The sequence below is a fragment of the Boleophthalmus pectinirostris genome, unplaced genomic scaffold, assembly GCF_026225935.1.
Source record: "Boleophthalmus pectinirostris isolate CB_2022bp ecotype Guang Dong unplaced genomic scaffold, ASM2622593v1 HiC_scaffold_18, whole genome shotgun sequence".
NCBI classification, from domain to species: Eukaryota; Metazoa; Chordata; class Actinopteri; order Gobiiformes; family Gobiidae; genus Boleophthalmus; species Boleophthalmus pectinirostris.
This window is the reverse complement of record NW_026571133.1, coordinates 6,435,435-6,457,795: the sequence shown is the minus strand read 5'-3', so window position 1 is coordinate 6,457,795 and position 22,361 is coordinate 6,435,435. Positions and strand designations below refer to the sequence as shown.

The following is a 22,361-nucleotide window of genomic DNA, read 5'->3' as shown; positions in this document are numbered from 1 at the left end:
TTTTGAAAACTCTGCCCTCTCTGTCAAGTTTCAAGTGTCAAGTTTTAAGGCTACGTTTATATGAGGACAGTCTGAACAGAAGACGAAAAAGTGGCGTCGCGTTTTCACTTTTTATTCCGCGTTTAGACGAGCGTTTTCGGGAGGAAATTTGTGTGCATACGGTGATGCAAAAGCGTGGAATTCGATTGGGTCTGCATGACAGATGACTAGGTGGTGACTCCAGGTGTTGATGTATGTGACGTAAACTCGTACGCGACGTGAGCAGATCTGACCAGAGTTTTGCGTCTTGGGCAGTGCAGACGGAAACGCTACGGCGGAGCGTATTCAACTTTTCCACTCTGGAGGTGGTTTCAGATTTTTGCATTTTTAAGCCCCAAAAACTGCATCACCATCTAAACAAAAGGCACTTCCGATTAAATATTTTGTAATTTTTACAAGCAAGCGTTCTCGTGTAAACAGGCCTTAACTCTTAACTGCACTACAAAACTCTGCGCGTGCGTCGACTGTCACTGTTTGATCTCGAGCTTGTCAGGTGACGAAAATTCGGCAGCAAATGTAAATACGTCATAAAATCTGTTAGAAAGCCCAGACACTAAAACACCTTACAAAACAGCACTGACTTGGAACGCACTTTAGAAAATGGGGGCAGGTGGGGGGCTGTTTGTTTTTTAAAGACAGTTTTTTAAAGACTGTATTTGACATACAATATTTTAACTATTTATTCTTATTATTATCTATGCTGCTGTTGACCTGGACCTGAGTGCCGTGTTTTGTTTCTGTGTATTTTTTTTTTATACTGAAATGACAAATAAATTCTGATTCTGATTCTAATTATTTTTAAATTGAAAATCAACTAAATACAAGATGCAGACGTGTTATTATTTGCCAAAAAGTAATATAAAAAAACACCTTGACAACTTTTGAGGATTGCTTCATAGGGCTTTAGTTTGATGACCCCTAATTTATTTGGTAATAACCCAACAGTTTGCAGTTAGATCCCAGCCTCTATCGGTGCACGCTGACATTTAAGCTGCGTTCAGACTGCAGCCTGAAGTGACCCAAATCTAATTTTTTGGCCTCTATGTGACCTGTATCTGATCTTTTAATGACAGTCTGAACGACACAGATCCGATTTTTTCAAATGTGACCAGGACACTTGGATATGTGCTCCTGAAACCGATACATATCTGATCTTTTGACATGTGACTTCAGTCTGAACGGTCAAAACGCATTCATCCACCTACACGTTATCAACAAGCCACAAACGTCACTATTCTGCACTGAAGTAGGCGAAAATTGTTAATGAACTCTGTGTCACTGAAGTGAAGCACATCACCACTCACCACTCTTGGCTACGTCTCCACATCCACACGTTCCTTTCAACGGACGTCGCTGCCGCTGATCCACAAAACACCACGACCAAAAACTTCGTCCTTCTCCTTCTCAGTCTCCTTAAAACAAGTTGTTCACGTTCAGGCTCCGGTACGAGAGGAACTTTAAAATCTCCAGGTGCTCAATGCTCGCGTCCATGTTTGGACAACTTCCGTAAACACAGAGACGCTCGCTGCGGTTGACGTCGTCGTGTCTCCAGTGCACATGCGGGACACTTTCGGGCCGTTTACTGTCCAAACTGGAGTCACATACAAGTCGCATTTAATTGGAAATGTGAACGACCTCGCAAAAACATCGGATTTCACAAAAAAATCGTAATTGAGCGTTAAGCCCTGCAGCCTGAACGTAGCCTATGTCCTTGAGCAAGACACTTTACGCATGAGTGATGATTGGCGGCCAGAGCGCGTAGTGGTGAAGAGACAGAAGGCAGCTAGAGTGAATGAATAAACAATATAAAGCTCTGAATATATTGAAACGCACTGTTCAGATCCAAGACATTTTCATTATTATTGTTACATACATCGTACTGTAAACTGTGACACCATCTGAACCGATATTAATCCCCACTCTCCTCTTCCCTTCTTCCGCACTCAGATACCCAGAATCCTCAGCATTAAACCGAACCGCGGGCCTGTTTCCGGGGGAACCATCGTCAACATCACCGGAAGCCACCTGGACGCCGGGAGCAACGTGTCCATCATGTTTAAGGACCAGCCGTGCACGTACCTGAGGTGAGAGAGGAGCCAATGTGGAGACTGTCACTCACACTTCAGCACTCAATTAACGGCTCTGTCAAAGCCAACGGGAGCCTATCAGCCCGAGGAAGCCGGCTCAAACACTCTGACCTTGGGGGGAAACCTGCCGGTGTTAGTGTGAAGGTTAAAATAGCGAGGAATAAATCGGCGGAACATCTGTGTGAATATCTGATTTATTTATTTAATATTTTATCTGAAGGTTGCGAAAGATTCCTGGTGAAAAGTACACAGTGTGCCTTCCACGTTTTAGTTAAAGCTGTTGTGTGTAACTTTTCTGGTGCGGGATTTGTCTCCGTGGAGATGTGACCGTTTTGCCTTGAGTACGGAAATAAACTTTGTAATCGCGATGGAGACGTTCAGATTTACGGAGAAGTAAGCCTGCACGTGGTATGAATTCATGTTTTTTATGGTGTTTTTGAGCTATAGAACAACAATAACTGAACAAATGGAAGGCTGATATGTTTAATGCTCTACTGTGGAACATTCCAGACAAACAAATAACATCTCCACGGGACAAGCAAGTAGCGGACTCGCCACTTTGGAAGTTACATAGTGCATCTTTAAAGCTGCTTTATGTAACTTTTCTGGTGGAGGATTTGTCCCTCACTTTTCTCCATCCAGATTTTAATGGTCTCCAGTGTTGGGCGTTATAAAAGTAATTTAAGGCATTACAGGAAAAAAATAAATACATTTTTACTTGGTACAATGCATACTGACAGTGCATTTTTAACCTGGATTGAAGTGGTGGGTTTTTCGTTTTTCTTCATCCAAATTTGCTAAAATCACCGTGATATCAGCAGCGGTGAAACGCCATTGTTACGGTTCTGAGTGTCGGGACGGGCCCAGAGGTGCACCCTCGTAGACCGTTAGATAACCACGGGCAAAAGGACCGAGACAGAACTCCACGACCCATGGGGCGAATCACAGCTGATGCCCGATCGCGTTTTTTGGACACCCTGGTCCGCGGGCTCAGGGTTCTCTCAGGGGCGGTCCTAGATTCCAAGTCCTAGTCCAAGATTAGTCCTTGTTCAGTTCTGGTTTAGTCCTGGTTTAGTCCTGGTTTAGTCCTGGTTTAGTCCTGGTTTAGATCTGGTTTAGTCCTGGTTCAGACCTCGGATTAATCCTGGCTTAGTCCTGGTTCAGTCCATATACAGCGCAAAAGTTCGGCATCTTCACACACTTATCTTGGTGAGAGTAACTTAAAGTGCTGCAATAGTCTTGTAATGTTTTACATTTTAAATACAGTAATATTATAATTTAACAAATTACTTTGAAATGACAGTAACAAATAATAAATAACGCATTACAGTTCTGGAGTAAGTTGCCCAACAGTAATGGTTTTCTGGAATGTTCCACAGTGTAACATAAAACATATTATGTTTTTATGGAGACAAGCAGGTGACTCCACTCACAGTATAACAAGACTTGTTTTTAAAGGTGCATTTGAGAAGAAAAAAAAAGTCTTTCAATTTCCAGACCAAGAAATAAAAAAACATCTGATGCTATATTTATGATGTTTTTTTCACCAAAATCCTTAACCTTTTTATTTTGTAGAAGTTATGTTAGGAGTGTTAGGAATCAACTTTTTCTTTTTCTTTTATTTATAAAGTAAACATAAATATAGTTTCCCAGGTTCCAGAAATGCATCGTCATAACCTTTGTGTGTTTATTTGCTGTAGGAGGGGCGGTCTGTGGCTCACCTGCCGCACTCACGCGTCTCTGCACGGTTACGGGAACGTGTCCGTGTCCGTGAGCATCGACAGGGCCCATCTCCAGAAGGACCTGAGGTTCGAGTACGTGGAGGATCCCACCATCACCAGGATCGAGCCCGAGTGGAGCATCTACAGGTGCAGGAGACAAGTCGACACGTGCTTATGGAAACGCTGTGAGATTTGTATGTAATATTATAAATGTTTTTTGTTTTTCAGTGGGCATACACCAGTGACAGTGACAGGAACTAACCTGGACATCATTCAGACTCCACTGATCAGAGCCAAGTACAACGGACACGAGACACTTAATGTAAGACAATTCTTTACTTTCCCTAAACTATGGAAATAAACAAGATGTAAAATCTGATACAAGGGCTTAATCAGAAACAATAAATCCTCTGTGTTTTGGTTAAAGTGAGGATATTTTTAATCCAGCCCTACACATGAATGTCTCAAGTCCTATGCAGTTTAGTAACTCTTTGGCAACTTTCACAACGGCACAAAAACCACATTAAAATTAGGAATAAACCTGGAATTAAACCTGTACTAGACAAGGACTAAACCAGGGGTGTCAAACTCAAATTCACAGAGGAGTAAAATTAAAAACTGGGACTAAGTTGTGGGCCAAATTAAATATTTATTGAAAAATTTCAACAACATCTGCATGTTTTATCTTCTTTCAAAACGGTTTCTTATTAAAATAAATGTTTAATAATAGTTTTGCTTAAACACTGAATCCAGAACAAGCATAATATAAAATAATAACAACATTTTAAATAAATAATGTCTATATAGTCTATCTGTAGCCGGCGGGCAGCTCCAATACATATAAATATGTATTATATTGCGGGCCATATTTGACCCCCAGGCCTGAGTTTGACATGTCTGAACTAAACTAAAAAAACTAGGCTAAACAACTGGACATTCATGAATGTACAGACCCAAGAAGCTATTTTAACATTAAGGTCCTATATTACACATAAATTACTCTTTAAGCTTTAAGCCATGTCAATAACGTACCAAGAGTTGCGTTTTCTTTCATTCACACATATTTGAGTAACTCTTTATTATTAATTTGTCAATATTTCCAAAGCTCAAAATGCTCCGTTCCACATTGTGATGTCATGAAGCAGTCGTTTTCAGCTACATTTTAAGTTTTGTTTTAGTTTTGATTGACAATTCCAGGGGCTGAAGTCATTGAAATGATTCTAATGAAGGCGTGTGGAGTTTAAAAACACAGTGGAGCACTTTCTGTATTACCACATGACATGAAAAGGCAGAGTGTTTTTTGTTTGGAGGAAGAACACAGCCTAAATATGTGTGATTTGTGTGTTAGGTATGTTTTAACGTGTTTTTGATGAGGAAACAACATTATAACATAGATCAGAAAATAGCGTGATATTGGCCTTTCAACATTAAAATGATAAAAGTCATGAATAGTTCTTGATAGTTATTGCAATTAGCACTTCAGTGTTTACTAAATATTGGTATAACAGCTCTTTTAGCTCCGTGTTACTCAATCTTTTATTCAGAGACACTTGACACGTCGTCTGTGACTCTGTTGTTTATGTCAGGATTTCATGTGGTGATACAGTCAGCGCTCCACTCTCTACTGAACAAAAGGTAAAATTAACTTGAAAACTACCGCTTCATGACATCACAAGGTGGAACGGCGCATTTTCAGCTTTGGAAATGTAGACAGACGGACAGAGGTGGGACTTGCAGGTCGTGAGTCACTATTTTTAGGACTTGAGACTCGATAAAATGGACTGGAACTTCGAACTCGACTTGGACTTGAAGGTCAGTGACTTGGGACTTGACTTGGACTTGAGAAGACTTGAAAAGCACTTTTAAATACTCCTACTTGTGTTATTTTTTTATTGAAGTAACAGTACTCTTACTTGAGTAAAGGTTTTATTTACTTTTCTCACTGTGAGTAAATCTACAAGTGACAAAAGCTTAATGTTGACAATATGAAATTATTTGAACATTTGTGTTTCTTGCAGCATCATTCAAATATAATGTAGTTTTTTTGTTTATTTATTTATTTTTTTGTCTCTCTCTTGGACTTGGGATTCGACTCGGACTTGAAGGTCAGTGACTTGGGACTTGACTCAGACTTGAGGCCTGTGACTTGAGAAGTCTTGAGAAGCACTTTTAAATCTGAATTCTTTCTATTCTGACCGTAAAGATTCACTCTAAGATCTCATCAAGACATTTAAAAAGGACAAATTAACATTTCTACAATACTTACATACTCTATAAATACTCATGTATAAATATACTTAGATTTTTTAAGTGCAATTTAGTTGAAAATGAATATAAATTGCAAAAAATCTCAGCTATATTTGATTTAAAAACTTGAAATTACTTGAAGCTTGACTTGGACTTATGGGCCACTGACTCGAGATTCGACTTGGACTTGCCTGTATTTGAGTCGGGACTTGACTCGGACTTGAGGTCAAAGACTTGAGACTTACTTGAGACTTGCAAAACAACGACTTGGTCCCACCTCTGCAGACTAAATAACTAAATAAAGGATTACTCCAACGTGGGTGAATGAAACAAAACACAACTCCGGGTCTGTTTTTGAAGAGTCTAACATGACCTGAAGCTCACAAAGACTCGATTTTGTGTAATGTAGGACCTTTAAGTAACCTCAGACATATTTTCACTAGAGGTACACCAAGGTAAATGGGTCGGAGCTACAGTAGGGCGTAAACGGCGTACTGTGAGTCAACAGGTGGCGTCTGAATAAAGAGAAAGTGATAACAAAGCTGGAGTCTGACCCTCGTCAAATTCGCTGTGTGTCTGTGGCGTTGTGGCACCCAGGGGAGGTGTATTAAAGGGTGCTGCGAGCTGATTGAAAACACAGGGAGTGACAAAGGGGGTAATGCTCGCTTCATGGTCCATTTGAGCCGGGTCACCATCCATATTTAACATCTGTGCGGCTCTGTGATTAGAATACTGAGCCACTGCGTCTGAACCCAACTATACTGCAACACGAGATCATGTTTCAGTCACTTCTTGGCCTATTACTTGTTTGACCTTTAAAAGAAATTGTACTTTTCACGAGTACTTTTCTAGCAGCGTATTTTTACTCCTTCTTGAGTTATATTTTTATGGAAGTAACAGTACTTTTACTTGAGTAAAGGTGGGTAGTGTGTAGCTATGTTCACTTGTGTAACTTTTTAAAGAAATTGTACTTTTCACGAGTACAATTCAAAAGTACAACGGACATGAGAATTCTTTACTTTCCTTAAACTATGTAAATAAACAATCTGTAAAATCTGTTAAAAGGCTTTAATCAGTTAAACTATGGACAAAGTTAGTGAAAGTTTGAGTTGTTGTTTACAGTAGATCAGACTCAAATTCACAGAGGCCAAAATTAAAAACTGGGACTAAGTCGTGGGCCAATCTAAATATTTATTGAAAAATTTCAACAACATCTGCATGTTTTATCTTCTTTCGAATGTAATGTTAAACCTTTTCTTATTAAAATAAATGTTTAATAATAGTTTTGCTTAAACACTGAATTCAGAACAAGTATAATATAAAATAATAACAAGATTTTAAATAAATAATGTCTCTATAGTCTATCTGTAGACAGCGGATCAGCTCTAATACATATTTCATATGATCACGTGGACCAAATATAATTATATCATGGGCCAAATTTGTCCCCTGGGCCTGAGTTTGACATGTTTGCAATAGAAGATCTAAAGAAAATATTGTATATCTTTAACAAAGTAAATCCCCTGTGTTTTGGTTAAAGTGAGGTTATTTCTAAGACAGTCCTACACCTGAATCTTACGTTTACTTGTGTAACTTTAACTTTTATTTGTACATGTCATGAGTACTTTTCTAGCAGCATACTTTTACTCCTCCTTGAGTTATATTTTTATTGAACTAACATTACGTTTTAGTTCCTTTTCCCACTGTGAGTAAATCTACAAGTGAAAAAAGCTTTATGTTGATAATATGAAATTATTTGAACATTTGTGTTTCTTGCAGCATTGCTTCAGATATAATGTAGTTTTTTTATTTTTTATTTTATTTTGTGTACCAGTTTTGGGCTTTATTTAATGTTTTGTCGTTCAAATTACATAACTTAGATGTTACTCACTGACAGTTACTCTTTAAAGGTACACTGTGTAACTTTTTTGTTTTGTGGGGACCATCACCTGGTCGTTTCTATGGAGATGTTCCACAGTAGGACATTAAACAGCTCTACTTTACATGTGTTCAATTACAGGGGGTTTTTAAAGCTCAAAAATACCTTGCAAAACAGACATTCTTACTATGAGCGGGTTCGCCTCTCCACAGATCTGACCTGTAACTTGGTCTGGTTTTGTCTTTAATGCCACACTGTGAAACATTCCAGACAAAGCAACAGCATCTCCATAGAGAAAAGCATTTACAAACGTTACACAATGTACCTTTAAGTTGCTCTTACTTGAGTAGTAATTTTCCCAAATACTTTTTTTTACTGGGCCTTTTGTACTTCTACTCTACTACTACTACTACTACTACTACTACTACTACTACTACTGCTACTACTACTACTACTACTACTACTACTACTACTACTACTACTACTACTACTACTACTACTACTACTTCTACTACTACTACTACTACTACTACTACTACTACTACTACTACTACTACTACTACTACTACTACTACTACTACTACTACTACTACTACTACTACTACTACTACTACTACTACTATACTACTACTACTACTACTACTACTACTACTACTACTACTACTACTACTACTACTACTACTACTACTACTACTACTACTACTACTACTACTACTACTACTACTACTACTACTACTACTACTACTACTACTACTACTACTACTACTACTACTACTACTACTACTACTACTACTACTACTACTACTACTACTACTGGTACTACTACTACTACTACTACTACTACTACTACTACTACTACTACTACTAGCAGCTACTACTACTCTTTGTTCAAATGAGAGTAATTTATTCACATTTTATTTTTTGGTAAGAGTCACACTAATAGAAGCACTGTGTATTTAATCAAATTTTAATTGAGATTCAGAGATTTCTAATTAATAACTGTCAATGATCAGCGTGGGTCTTTTTAATGAAGAGGTCCACAGCCAATCATCTGTCTCAAAAACATGGGAGAGGAAGAAATTTCACTATTTTTGTGGCGATGATTAAAAGTCTGTTTTCTTTATACTCCGGAAATTAATATTGAAATCCATTTGTAATCGTTTTTATTGAGAAATTTTTTAATTAAATTGAAAAAAAACACAATATTTTTCGATATGAGGAAACATTTCTGGTGCATTGTGTAACTTTTCTGGTGGAGGTTAATCTGATTGTCTCCATGGAGATATTTAGATATATAGTTGTTTCTTTGCTTGGGATGTTCCGCAGTATGGCATTAAACTTATTATCTTGCTTTCTTTCATTTACATTGCTAATAAATGTGTTCAAGCCTCTCCACAGATCTGACCTGGTCTCCATGGTGACAGATACTTTTAAAATCTTACTGTGCAACATTCCAGGCAAAGCAGTAATATCAGGAAACAGGTGATGGACCCTGCGGAAAAGTTACACAGTGCAGCTTTAATATTTTAGCAACGTTTGAGCTAAAGTCATACAGACCTGGATTTGACCTTTTACAGTAAAGACAATCCCAGTATAGTCCTGGTTTAGTTCTGGTTTAGTCCTGGTTTAGTTCTGGTTTAGTCTTGGTGTAGTCCTGTTGTAGTCCTAGTGTAGTCTTGGTATAATCCTGGAATAGTCCTGGTTTAGTTCTGGTTTAGTCCCGGTTTAGTTCTGGTTTAGTCTTGGTGTAGTCTTGGTGTAGTCCTGTTGTAGTCCTAGTGTAGTCTTGGTATAATCCTGGTATAGTCCTGGTTTAGGCTTGGTATAGTCCTGGTATAGTTCTTGCTCAGTTCAGTCCTGGTCTAGTCTTTGAATAGTCCTGGTTTATTCTTGGTTTAGTGTTGGTAGAGTCCTGGTTTGCTTCTTGCTGATATAGTCTTTGTTTAATCCTAGTATAGTCCTGGTTTAGTTCTTGCTCAGCTCAGTCCTGGTATAGTCCTGGTATAGTCTTGGTATAGTCTAGTATAGTCCTAGTATAGTCTTGGTATGGTCCTGGTATAGTCTTGGTATAGTCCTAGTATAGTCCTAGTATAGTCTTGGTATGGTCCTGGTATAGTCTTGGTATAGTCCTAGTATAGTCTAGTATAGTCCTGGTATGGTCCTGGTAGTCCTGGTATAGTCTTGGTATAGTCCTAGTATAGTCCTAGTGTCTGGTATGGTCCTGGTATAGTCTTGGTATAGTCCTTGTATAGTCCTAGTATAGTCTTGGTATGGTCCTGGTATAGTCTTGGTATAGTCCTAGTATAGTCTTGGTATGGTCCTGGTATGTCCTGGTATAGTCCTGGTATAGTCCTAGTATAGTCTTGGTATAGTCCTAGTATAGTCCTAGTATAGTCTTGGTATGGTCCTGGTATGGTCCTGGTATAGTCCTGGTATAGTCCTAGTATAGTCTTGGTATAGTCCTAGTATAGTCCTGGTATAGTCCTGGTATAGTCCTAGTATAGTCCTTGTATAGTCTTGGTATGGTCCTGGTATAGTCTTGGTATAGTCCTAGTATAGTCTTGGTATAGTCCTAGTATAGTCCTAGTATAGTCTGGTATAGTCTTGGTATGGTCCTGGTATAGTCCTGGTATAGTCCTAGTATAGTCTTGGTATAGTCCTGGTATAGTCCTGGTATAGGTATAGTCCTAGTATAGTCTTGGTATAGTCCTAGTATAGTCCTGGTATAGTCTTGGTATAGTCCTAGTATAGTCCTGGTATAGTCTTGGTATGGTCCTGGTATAGTCCTGGTATAGTCCTGGTATAGTCCTAGTATAGTCTTGGTATAGTCCTAGTATAGTCCTGTATAGTATAGTCTTGGTATAGTCCTAGTATAGTCCTAGTATAGTCCTGGTATAGTCTTGGTATAGTCCTGGTATAGTCCTAGTATAGTCCTGGTATAGTCTTGGTATGGTCCTGGTATAGTCCTGGATAGTCCTGGTATAGTCTTGGTATGGTCCTGGTATAGTCCTGGTATAGTCCTGGTATAGTCTTGGTATAGTCCTAGTATAGTCCTGGTATAGTCTTGGTATGGTCCTGGTATAGTCCTGGTATAGTCCTGGTATAGTCCTGGTATAGTCTTGGTATAGTCCTAGTATAGTCCTGGTATAGTCTTGGTATGGTCCTGGTATAGTCCTGGTATAGTCTTGGTATGGTCCTGGTATAGTCCTGGTATAGTCCTAGTATAGTCTTGGTATGGTCCTGGTATGGTCCTGGTATAGTCCTGGTATAGTCCTAGTATAGTCTTGTATGGTCTGGTATAGTCCTGGTATAGTCCTGTATAGTCCTAGTATAGTCTTGGTATGGTCCTGGTATAGTCCTGGTATGTCCTGGTATAGTCCTAGTATAGTCTTGGTATGGTCCTGGTATAGTCCTGGTATAGTCCTAGTATAGTCCTGGTATAGTCTGGTATGTCCTGTATAGTCCTGGTATAGTCCTGGTATAGTCCTAGTATAGTCTTGGTATAGGTCCTGGTATGGTCCTGGTATAGTCCTGGTATAGTCCTAGTATAGTCTTGGTATAGTCCTGGTATGTCCTGTATAGTCCTAGTATAGTCTTGTATAGTCTGGTATGGTCTTGGTATGGTCTGGTATAGTCCTGGTATAGTCCTAGTATAGTCTTGGTATGGTCCTGGTATGTCCTGGTATAGTCCTGGTATAGTCCTGGTATAGTCTGGTATAGTCCTGGTATAGTCCTGGTATAGTCCTGGTATAGTCCTGGTATAGTCCTGGTATAGTCTTGTATAGTCCTGGTATAGTCCTGGTATAGTCTTGGTATAGTCCTGGTATAGTCCTGGTATAGTCTTGGTATGTCTGGTATAGTCCTGGTATAGTCCTGGTATAGTCCTGGTATAGTCTTGGTATAGTCTTGGTATGGTCCTGGTATAGTCCTGGTATAGTCCTAGAATAGTCTTGGTATAGTCCTGGCATAGTCCTGGTATAGTCCAAGTACAGTCTTAGTGTAGTCCTGGTATAGTCCTGGTTTAGTTCTTGCTCAGTTGAGTCCTGGTATAGTCCTGGTATATAGTCCTGGTTTAGTCCTGTTATAATCCTGGTTTAGTTCTCGCGGAGTGCCCGGGAGAGGAGTGAATGGAACAAAAGCAGCTGCATCAGACTAGATTTCGATTTCAGACTTTTGAAGAAATGGGGCACTTTACTGTAAAACGTGGTGTAATTCTGCGGTGAAGTGGCACCGAGCAGAGACGGCAGCACGAACAAGTGTCAAAGAAAATGAATGATCAGCCACGGAATAACAGCAGAAGACGGAGAGAGAGACAGAGAACGACAGGGAAGAAAGAGAGAGAAAAAAAAACACAGAAGAAGGAGACAGAGAGATAAGAGGGTTTCAGGAACGAATGGCATTTCTGTATGACGTCTATACATTTTAAAGCTCTAGTACCTAACTTTTTAGCCACAAATATAAAATTAAAACATTTTTTATTTTGGTTGCACTGATAATCTCCATAAACCCGACTCTTATTTAACCTGGAGAATGTTCCGAAGTTTTGGTTTTAACTTTCTGTTTCCGTGGAATCGTGCAGGTGATGAGCCACATCCTGAAAGTTACACACTGTACCTTTAAATGACCTTTGAGCTTTTAACTGTCCCATAATATTTTGTCCTCATCAAAAACATGCACAGAGTTGTAAACCTGTTGCTGTGGTATAAATAAAAATTCAACTCAATTCAATTCAGTTAACAGTAGAAAAAATGATATTGGTAGCATTATTCGTTGTATTAACATTACTATAAGTATTTGTAATAGTGACAGTAATATTGTAGTACTAGGAGTAGCAGCAGTTGTTACCTGGCTGCACTTGTAGTAGCTGCATTACAAAAGTGTAAAAGAATTAAAAGTGTTAGCAAAAATGTGAATACTTTGTTGAAAAAAAATGTAATGTTTAAAAAACGTGACGTATCTTAAAAAAAACAAAAACAAGACTCTATATATTGTGTCTTTAGTAAAATAGTCCTGTTCAGCCTTGGTTTAGTCCTGGTTTAGTCCTGGTTTAGTACTTGTTTAGTCCTGGTTTAGTTCTGGTTTAGTCCTGGTTTAGTCCTTGTTTAGTCCTGGTTTAGTTCTGGTTTAGTCCTGGTTTAGTCCTGGAATAATCCAGGTATAGTCTTGGTATAGTTCTGGTATATTCCTGGTTTAGTCCTTGTTTTCCTGGTTTAGTCTTGGTATAGTTCTGGTTTAGTTCTGTTATAGTCTTGGTTTAGTCCTGGTTTAGTCCTGGTTTAGTTCTGGTTTAGTCCTGGTTTAGTTCTGGTATAGTTCTGGTTTAGTTCTGATTTAGCCTTGGTGTAATTCTGGTTTAGTCCTGGTATAGTCCTGGTTTAGTTCTTGTATATATGTCCTGGTTTAGTCCTGGTATAGTCTGGTATAGTCTGTATAGTCCTGGTATAGTTCTTGTATAGTCCTGGTATAGTCTTGATAGTCCTGCTTATAGTCCTGGTATAGTCGTGGTATAGTTCTGGTATAGTCCTGATATAGTCTTCCTGGTATAGTCTTGTATAGTCCTGATATAGTCTTGTATAGTCCTGGTATAGTCCTCTTGTATAGTCCTGGTATAGTCCTGGTAGTCCTGGTATAGTTTTGTATAGTCCTGGTAGTAAGTCCTGGTATAGTTCTTGTATAGTCTTGTATAGTAGTCTGTTCCTGTTATAGTTTGTATAGTCTGGTATAGTCTTGTATAGTATAGTCCTGGTATAGTTCTTGTATAGTCCTGGTATAGTTTCTTGTATAGTCCTGGTATAGTCTGTATAGTCCTGGTAGTCCTGGTATAGTTCTTGTATAGTCCTGGTATAGTTCTTGTATAGTCCTGGTATAGTTCTTGTATAGTCCTGGTATAGTCCTGGTATAGTCCTGGTATAGTTCTTGTATAGTCCTGGTATAGTTCTTGTATAGTCCTGGTATAGTTCTTGTATAGTCCTGGTATAGTCCTGGTATAGTTCTTGTATAGTCCTGGTATAGTTCTTGTATAGTCCTGGTATAGTTCTTGTATAGTCCTGGTATAGTCCTGGTATAGTTCTTGTATAGTTCTTGTATAGTCCTGGTATAGTCCTGGTATAGTTCTTGTATAGTCCTGGTATAGTCCTGGTTTATAGTCCTGGTAGTAGTTTACTGTATAGTCCTGGTATATAGTCCTCTTGTAGTCCTGGTATAGTTCTTGTATAGTCCTGGTATAGTCCTGGTATAGTTCTTGTATAGTCCTGGTATAGTTCTTGTATAGTCCCTGGTATAGTCCTGGTATAGTCTGTATAGTTTTGTATAGTCCTGGTATAGTCCTGGTTTAGTCCTGGTATCCTGGTAGTCCTGGTTTAGTCCTGGTTAGTCTGATATAGTTCTTGTATAGTATAGTCCTGGTATAGTTGATAGTCTTGTATAGTCTGATATAGTTAGTTCTTGTATAGTCCTGTAGTCCTGGTATAGTCCTGGTATAGTTCTGTCTTATAGTCCTGTAGTTCCCTGATATAGTTCTTGTATAGTCCTGGTTTCTTGTATAGTCCTGGTATAGTTCTTGTATAGTCCTGGTTTTGTATAGTCTTATAGTATAGTCCTGGTATATAGTTCTTGTATAGTCCTGGTATATAGTTCTTGATAGTCTGGTATAGTTCTTGTATAGTTCTGTAGTCTGGTATAGTATAGTTCTTGTATAGTCCTGGTATAGTCCTGTATAGTATCTGGCTTGTATAGTCTAGTCCTGGTATAGTTCTTGTATAGTCCGTTTAGTCTGATAGTGTATAGTCCTGATTATAGTTCTTGTATAGTCCTGGTTTAGTATGGTCCTATAGTCTGTATAGTTCTTGTATAGTCCTGGTATAGTCTTGTATAGTCCTGGTTTAGTCCTGTATAGTTCTTGTATAGTTCTGATATAGTTCTTGTATAGTCCTGATAATATAGTTCCTGATAGTCCTGATAGTTCCTTGTATAGTCCTGGTTAGTCTGGTAGTCCTGGTATAGTTCTGTATAGTTCTGTATAGTCCTGGTTAGTCCTGTATAGTCCTGATATAGTTCTTGTATAGTCTGGTTGTTAGTCTGTATAGTCCTGTATAGTCCTTGTATAGTTTCTTGTATAGTCCTGGTTTAGTCTGGTATAGTTTGTATAGTTCTCTGGTATAGTTCTTGTATAGTCCTGGTTAGTCCTTGTATAGTCCTGGTTTAGTCCCTGGTATATAGTCTTGTATAGTCCTGGTATAGTTCTGGTATAGTCCTGTATAGTTCTTGTATAGTCCTGGTATAGTCGTATAGCTTATAGTCCTGTATAGTCCTGGTATAGTTCTTGTATAGTCCTGGTATAGTAGTCTTGTATAGTCCTGGTATAGTCTTGTATAGTCCTGATATAGTTCTGTATAGTCTGTATATAGTCCTGTATAGTTCCTGTATAGTCTGGTATAGTCCTGGTATAGTTCTTGTGTATAGTCCTGGTTATAGTCCTGGTATAGTTTAGTTCTTGTATAGTCCTGGTTTAGTTCCTGGTATAGTCCTGGTATAGTTCCTTGTATAGTCCTGTAGTAGTCTGATAGTCTTATATAGTCCTGTATAGTTCTTTATATCCTGGTTTAGTCCTGGTATAGTTCCTGTATAGTTTTTGGTATAGTCCTGGTATAGTCCTGGTATAGTCTTATAGTATAGTCTTGTATAGTCCTGGTTTAGTCCTGGTAGTTCTTAGTATAGTCCTGGTAGTAGTTCTTGTATAGTCCTGGTCCTGGTATAGTCCTGGTATCCTTGTATAGTTTGTATAGTCCTGATATAGTCCTGGTATAGTTCTTGTATAGTCCTGGTTAGTCCTGGTATAGTCCTGATATAGTTTTGTATAGTCCTGGTATAGTCCTGTATAGTCTTGTATAGTCCTGTATAGTTCTATAGTCCTTGTTAGTCCTGGTATAGTCCTGGTATAGTCTTGTATAGTCCTGGTTAGTCCTGGTATAGTTCTTGTATAGTCCTGATATAGTTCTTGTATAGTCCTGGTATAGTTCTTGTATAGTCCTGGTATAGTCCTGATATCCTGGTATAGTCCTGGTATAGTCCTGGTATAGTTCTTGTATAGTCCTGGTTTAGTCCTGGTATAGTCCTGGTATAGTTCTTGTATAGTCCTGGTATAGTTCTTGTATAGTCCTGGTTTAGTCCTGGTATAGTCCTGGTATAGTTCTTGTATAGTCCTGGTATAGTTCTGGTATAGTCCTGGTATAGTTCTTGTATAGTTCTTGTATAGTCTGGTATAGTTCTTGTATAGTCCTGGTATAGTTCTTGTATAGTCCTGGTTTAGTCCTGGTATAGTTCTTGTATAGTCCTGGTATAGTCCTGGTTTAGTCCTGGTATAGTCGTGGTTTAGTAAAAGTTCTTTACCCGACTCTGGTTCGATTCAGTTCCCGTGTTCCTCCTTTGTCTCACTGCGTTTGCTCAGTTCCTGTTCGTCGTGCGTTCTTTCTCAGATATAAATGTGTGTGTGTTTGTGTTTGTGTGTGTGTGTTTGTAGTTGTGTACCGTGTTGAGCCCCACCACCATGCTGTGCCAGGCCCCGGAGCTCGCCATCAGCCTGTCCCGGCAGCTGGAGGTCCCCGAGCGCCCGGACGAGTTTGGGTTCAAGCTGGACGACGTGCAGGCGCTGATGGCTCTCAACAACACCAACTTCATCTACTACCCCAACCCCGAGTTCGAGCCTCTGAGCGTGTCCGGGGTCCTGGAGCTCAAACCGGGATCTCCAATCATACTCAAGGTACGGGACACGGAAATATACTCGAGAACGTCACTTTTTTGTTTCAGTCTTTAAATTTATCTGGACCCAAATCTGCGCAAGTGTAGCAAATAAATCCAGGAGCCAGACCCTCTACAACGATTATTTTGCTGCCTTTTTCCTCACTATGATTTTGACTTTACAAGTTCATCGTCTTTTGTTTCAACTCAGCCCCGTTCGACCTAAAACTCCTTTTGTGGGACCCACCTTGTGCAACATCATCTGAGTCTGTTAAAAGTGCTGCTATGGGCACATACACTATCACCAGTGTTGGGAAGGTGACTTTTAAAATGTATTCCCCTGCAGATTACAGATTACATACACCAAAATGTAGTTTGTAACGTAATTCATTAAATTACTTAAAGTGAGTAATGTAATCTGAATACTTTGGATTACTTGATTTGCTGTAGAGAAGCAAAGACTAAGATATCGCAACATAAGAAGTTTTGTTTGCTAAAAGAAAATAAAAAACCCAGACTTTGCTTAACCAAATTAAAAATATTATTGATAGAAGACGAGGAGACACGGTCCACACAGCAGGATTTAGTCCTGTGAACTCCTGTTTTAGTCTTGCTTTAGTCCTGATTTTGTTCTGTTTTAGACCTGGTTTAGCCCTGGTTTAGATCTAGTTTAGTATAGACCTGGTTTTAGTCCTGGTTTAGTCCTGGTTTAGATCTAGTTTAGATCTAGTATAGACCTGGTTTTAGTCCTGGTTTAGTCCTGGTTTAGACCTGGTTTAGATCTAGTTTAGATCTAGTTTAGATCTAGTTTAGATCTAGTTTAGACCTGGTTTAGACCTGGTTTAGACCTGGTTTAGATCTAGTTTAGATCTAGTTTAGACCTGGTTTTAGTCCTGGTTTTAGTCCTGGTTTAGTCCTGGTTTTAGTCCTGGTTTATTCCTGGTTTAGACCTGGTTTAGACCTGGTTTAGATCTAGTTTAGATCTAGTTTAGATCTAGTTTAGACCTGGTTTAGACCTGGTTTAGAAATGGTTTAGATCTAGTTTAGATCTAGTTTAGACCTGATTTTAGTCCTGGTTTTAGTCCTGGTTTAGTCCTGGTTTTAGTCCTGGTTTATTCCTGGTTTATTCCTGGTTTAGACCTGGTTTAGACCTGATTTAGACCTGGTTTAGACCTGGTTTAGATAGTTTAGATCTAGTTTAGTCTAGTCCTGGTTTAGTCTGGTTTAGACCTGGTTTAGATCTAGTTTAGTCCTGGTTTTAGTCCTGGTTTAGTCCTGGTTTAGTCCTGGTTTAGATCTGGTTTAGACCTGGTTTAGTTTCCAACAATGAGTGGAATTACCAAAAAAAAAACAAAAAAAAGGGAGGAGGATATAGCCCAAAATGTGAAAACAGGAAAACACCTCAATGTAATCGATTAATTTCAACAAAGTAACTGTAATCCAATTACCACTCACTGAAACAGTAACTGTAACTGAATACAGTTAATATCAGTCATAATTTGTACTCTGATTACGTAACTCCGGTACATGTAATCTGTTACTCCCCAACACTGACTGTCACATAGTTGTAAAATTTGGAACAAAGAATCCTGACATGATTAAGACAATATAACCTTACAGGGATTTATGCATTTCTGTTTACAGTTATTAGACCATTTATAGAAATAAAAAACAAAAAATACATTCTCAAGGACAAATCCTCTCCACAATGTTTTATATTTATTTTTATAAATGGTCTAATGTGAACAGAAATGCATAAAAAAAATCATAGTAAGAAAACGGTAGTAAAATAATCACGGTGGAGGGGTCTCGCTCCCAGACTAAAACTTCTGTACCATCACCATCATTGTAATAAACAACATTAAACAAGCATTTTTTTATACATATTTTTTTCCATTTTAGTGCTCTGGATAGACACCACTCACATTATTAGCAATATCTACCCCAGTAAACATTCAAACATCTCTGATCATTTCGTAAAACTCTTACTTTTTGAGTTTACGATTTTCACTTCACACTGGAACATTCCTAATTAGCAGTGTCTTGCTCAAGGACACAACAACAGGCCATCAATCTTCCTGTTACTGTTACTACAGAAAACATATTTAGTATTAGTGATGTAACAATAACCGAAATATTTAGATTTTGTATCATCGAAAGTAGGGATGGGCATGATTAATCGATTAATCGATAATTGATCATTAAGAATTTCATCGATTACGTTAATTTTAATCGACAAACCGAATGTAGGTTGCTGTGTGTAGTGTGACCAAACAGGGTCCGTACATGTGTCTCTCTGCACTCAGAAGGAGCGAGACACAAACAGTCGGTCAGTCTGCAACGTACCGAAGCACAAATGTGTATTTAACGATGATTTGTACAAGAAATTCCACACTTTCCGTTGTGTTCGGGACAAGTGTGAGTCCATGTGCACAGTGAACAAAGCAGCACATATGTTTCGGTGTCCAGTGGGAAAAAGCTTTGACCAGGTGAGAGTCGCACAATCACCCCCCGTACGGTGTCCTGGTTTTGACAAACACAAATATGGTCACACTAACCTGTATTCACCTGAGTCATGTCTTTTAATCCAACAGAAGTTGAACCACATCAGCGACACAAGAGCTGTAGTTTTATCTTCGCTTAGTTTATGCAAATTAACGATGCGGTTTTAAGTTTCGTTTCTGTGAGAGTTGAACAAAACTGAATTAAACACATTATAATGTCAAACGGGCTGATGTGGCTCTAGAGTCGTTACGGTTTATATGTCGTAAAGTTGAATTTATTTATGCAGATTAGTAGTGCAGATAGTAATAATAATGATGATCATTTTAATATAAAAACGTTAATGATTAATCGATAATCGATCGATAATTCTTCCGACGATCGATTAAGAAAATTTCATCGAATGCCCATCCCTCACAATAATATCGTGGGCCAGAACAATATATCAAACTAAAAGTCTCTTTGCTTAAATTAATAGTTATGGTTCAGTAAAAACAGAGGGAACTACATAGACCATGATCCTTTTAGTGCAGATTACATGAAGAAATAAATGTTCAGTTTTAAATGGGTTAAGTCTTGTCAAGGGATTTTAAGAGGAAATCGTTGCATATTCAGAATGAAATATTGTGCATATCGTGAAAATATTGTACAGAGATTTTTGGATATTGTCACATTCCTATTTAGTATTACCTTAAACCCACTCTAGAGTCATGTTTATCTATTAACAACAGTATGTTTTTTTTCTTTCAGGGACGTAACTTTCTCCCACCGACAAACAGTGGAAACGGGAAGTTGAACTACACTGTGTTCATCGGGGACAAGCCGTGTATGCTGACGGTGTCTGAAACCCAACTCCTCTGTGAGTCTCCCAACCTCACAGGACGACACAAAGTACTGGTAAGAGTTTCAATACTTTTACACAGTGGAACTATTGGTTAAATAAGACAGTGGGATGTGCTCTCTCAGTGGGTAATATCCCTTTGGGTTCTTTTTATAGAGTCTCAGGGAAGCAGGCGCCAGTGTAGAAAGAAATAAAGAATGATAAAAACTGAAAATTCACATACTATGAACTTGATTGTTTTTCTTTTTTTTTTTTTTAGGCCCAAAGTGCTATTTTTAATTTGTGGCACATGATATTCTGTAATACCGTATTTTTTTAACTACAAGTCCCACTTTTTTTCATGGTTTGTGTGTTTCCTGTTGACTTATACTTCAGTGCGACTTATATGTACAAACACTGTCAGCCGCGAGAGGCTCTAGGTTTGTGTGCTCCTGTACCACTGTCACTTCGTTCTACTGCGCATATTGGCTGCAGAAGAAAGAGAAAGAGCCACTGTCCTGTCTGGAATCATGTCAGTCTATTGCACCATTACTTCTGTATCACTGACAATTTAAAATAAAATGAAAAAACAGAAAGGCCGGAATAATTCTAACTGGAACTGGTGCTGAGTCTGACGACAGCGACACAGAAGAGGAAGCGGCGCTCTGTTTACCTCCAAAGGTCGCGGAGTTGCTCAGAAGTGACACCGAGGATGAAGAACTGAATGGATTTAGTGATTTGGAGTGAGATGGAGAGTTTGTTAAACTTGTTCTGTTCTGTTGTGTATGTTATATTTATCTGAAGAACTGTTCATATGTGACGTTAACAGTCTGTTGTTTTTACTAGAACTTGCCTTTCAACAAGAAATGTCGGTTCCTGGTCACTGATTTTTTAAAATAAATTTCCCCCAAAAAGTGCGACTTATAGTCCAATGTGACTTCACTCTTCATTATGCGTTTTTTGTCTGGTGCGACATACTCCAGAGTGATTTATAGTCCAAAAAATACAGTAACTATAACCACTCCCTGACTGAATACAAAAACAGACAAAAACAGACAAAGACACTGTACAAGACAAGTTAAAAACATGAAATGAGAGAATAAAAACAGAATACAATACAAACTGGATGATGGTGTGAGCGTTTATATCGGGTAGGACTGTCTGAACAGGTACGTTTTGAGAATTTGTAAAAGTTATCTTTGGAAGATTGAGTCTAGCCTCGCTCTGAACCCTGCACGTGTCTGATGTCACACAGTAGGCGGCGCTAGACCAGAATTCAGGAAGTAATGTGAGAAAAAAAAAAAGGCGGCAATGAGCTCAGGCCACTGAAAACAACACACAAAACACAGCACCGTCTTCCAGATCGTATCATACTTCATTGGGAATATTTTAACAAAATCCCAGCAAGAAAACTCAAATTGTCACACTTTTACTTTTCAGTTTCTTTCTTTCCTTTTTTTGTTTGTTTTTGTATTGTTATGCCAGACTGAGTTGCACAACAGTATAAATAATTTGCGCACGTCTGCCCAGTCCTTAGTCCTTACTTCCCATTAAATTGAAATTCAGTTATCGTTGTTTGAAAAGACCACACAGCCAAACCTGAGTCAGACCATCAGCAAAACCAATGATACACAGTAGATGTAGTGAGAATATTATTATAAGTCCACACATGAGCAGTGTTGGGAAGGTGACTTTTAAAATGTATTCCCCTACAGATTACAGATTACATACTCCAAAATGTAGTTTGTAACGTAATCCATTAAATTACTTAAAGTGAGTAATGTAATCTGAATACTTTGGATTACTTGATTTGCTGTAGAGAAGAAAAGACGAGGAAATCTTCACGTGAGATGTTTTGTTTGCTAAAAAAAAGACTTTACTTCAGCGTATTAAAAATATTATTGATAGAAGAGGAGGAGACACGTCCACGCAGCTTTAGTCCTGTTAAATCCTGTTTTAGTCCTGGTTTTAGGCCTGTTTTAGACCTGGTTTAGATTTAGTTTAGATCTAGTTTAGACCTGGTTTTAGTCCTGCTTTAGACCTGGTTTAGACCTGGTTTAGGTCAAGTTTAGATCGAGTTTAGATCGAGTTTAGACCTGGTTTAGATCTGTTTAGACCTGGTTTAGACCTGGTTTAGATCTAGATTAGACCTGGTTTAGACCTGGTTTAGACCTGGTTTAGACCTGGTTTAGATCGAGTAGATTAGAGACCTGGTTTAACCTGGTTTAGACCTGGTTTAGACCTGGTTTAGGTTTTTAGATCGAGTTTAGACCTAGTTTAGACCTGGTTTAGACCTGGTTTAGACCTGGTTTAGATCTAGATTAGACCTG

The 22,361-nt window shown here is 38.5% G+C and overlaps 1 protein-coding gene across 1 annotated transcript in view; it reads left to right on the top strand.

Annotated features, from left to right (window-relative positions):
* plxna4 (plexin A4) overlaps positions 1-22,361 on the top strand; it is a 659,145-nt gene that overhangs the window by 518,998 nt on the left and 117,786 nt on the right. Inside the window, 5 exon segments of the mRNA XM_055154191.1 lie at positions 1,987-2,123; positions 3,827-3,994; positions 4,076-4,169; positions 16,492-16,731; positions 19,962-20,108. Coding sequence (XP_055010166.1) covers positions 1,987-2,123; positions 3,827-3,994; positions 4,076-4,169; positions 16,492-16,731; positions 19,962-20,108 — 786 coding nt within the window.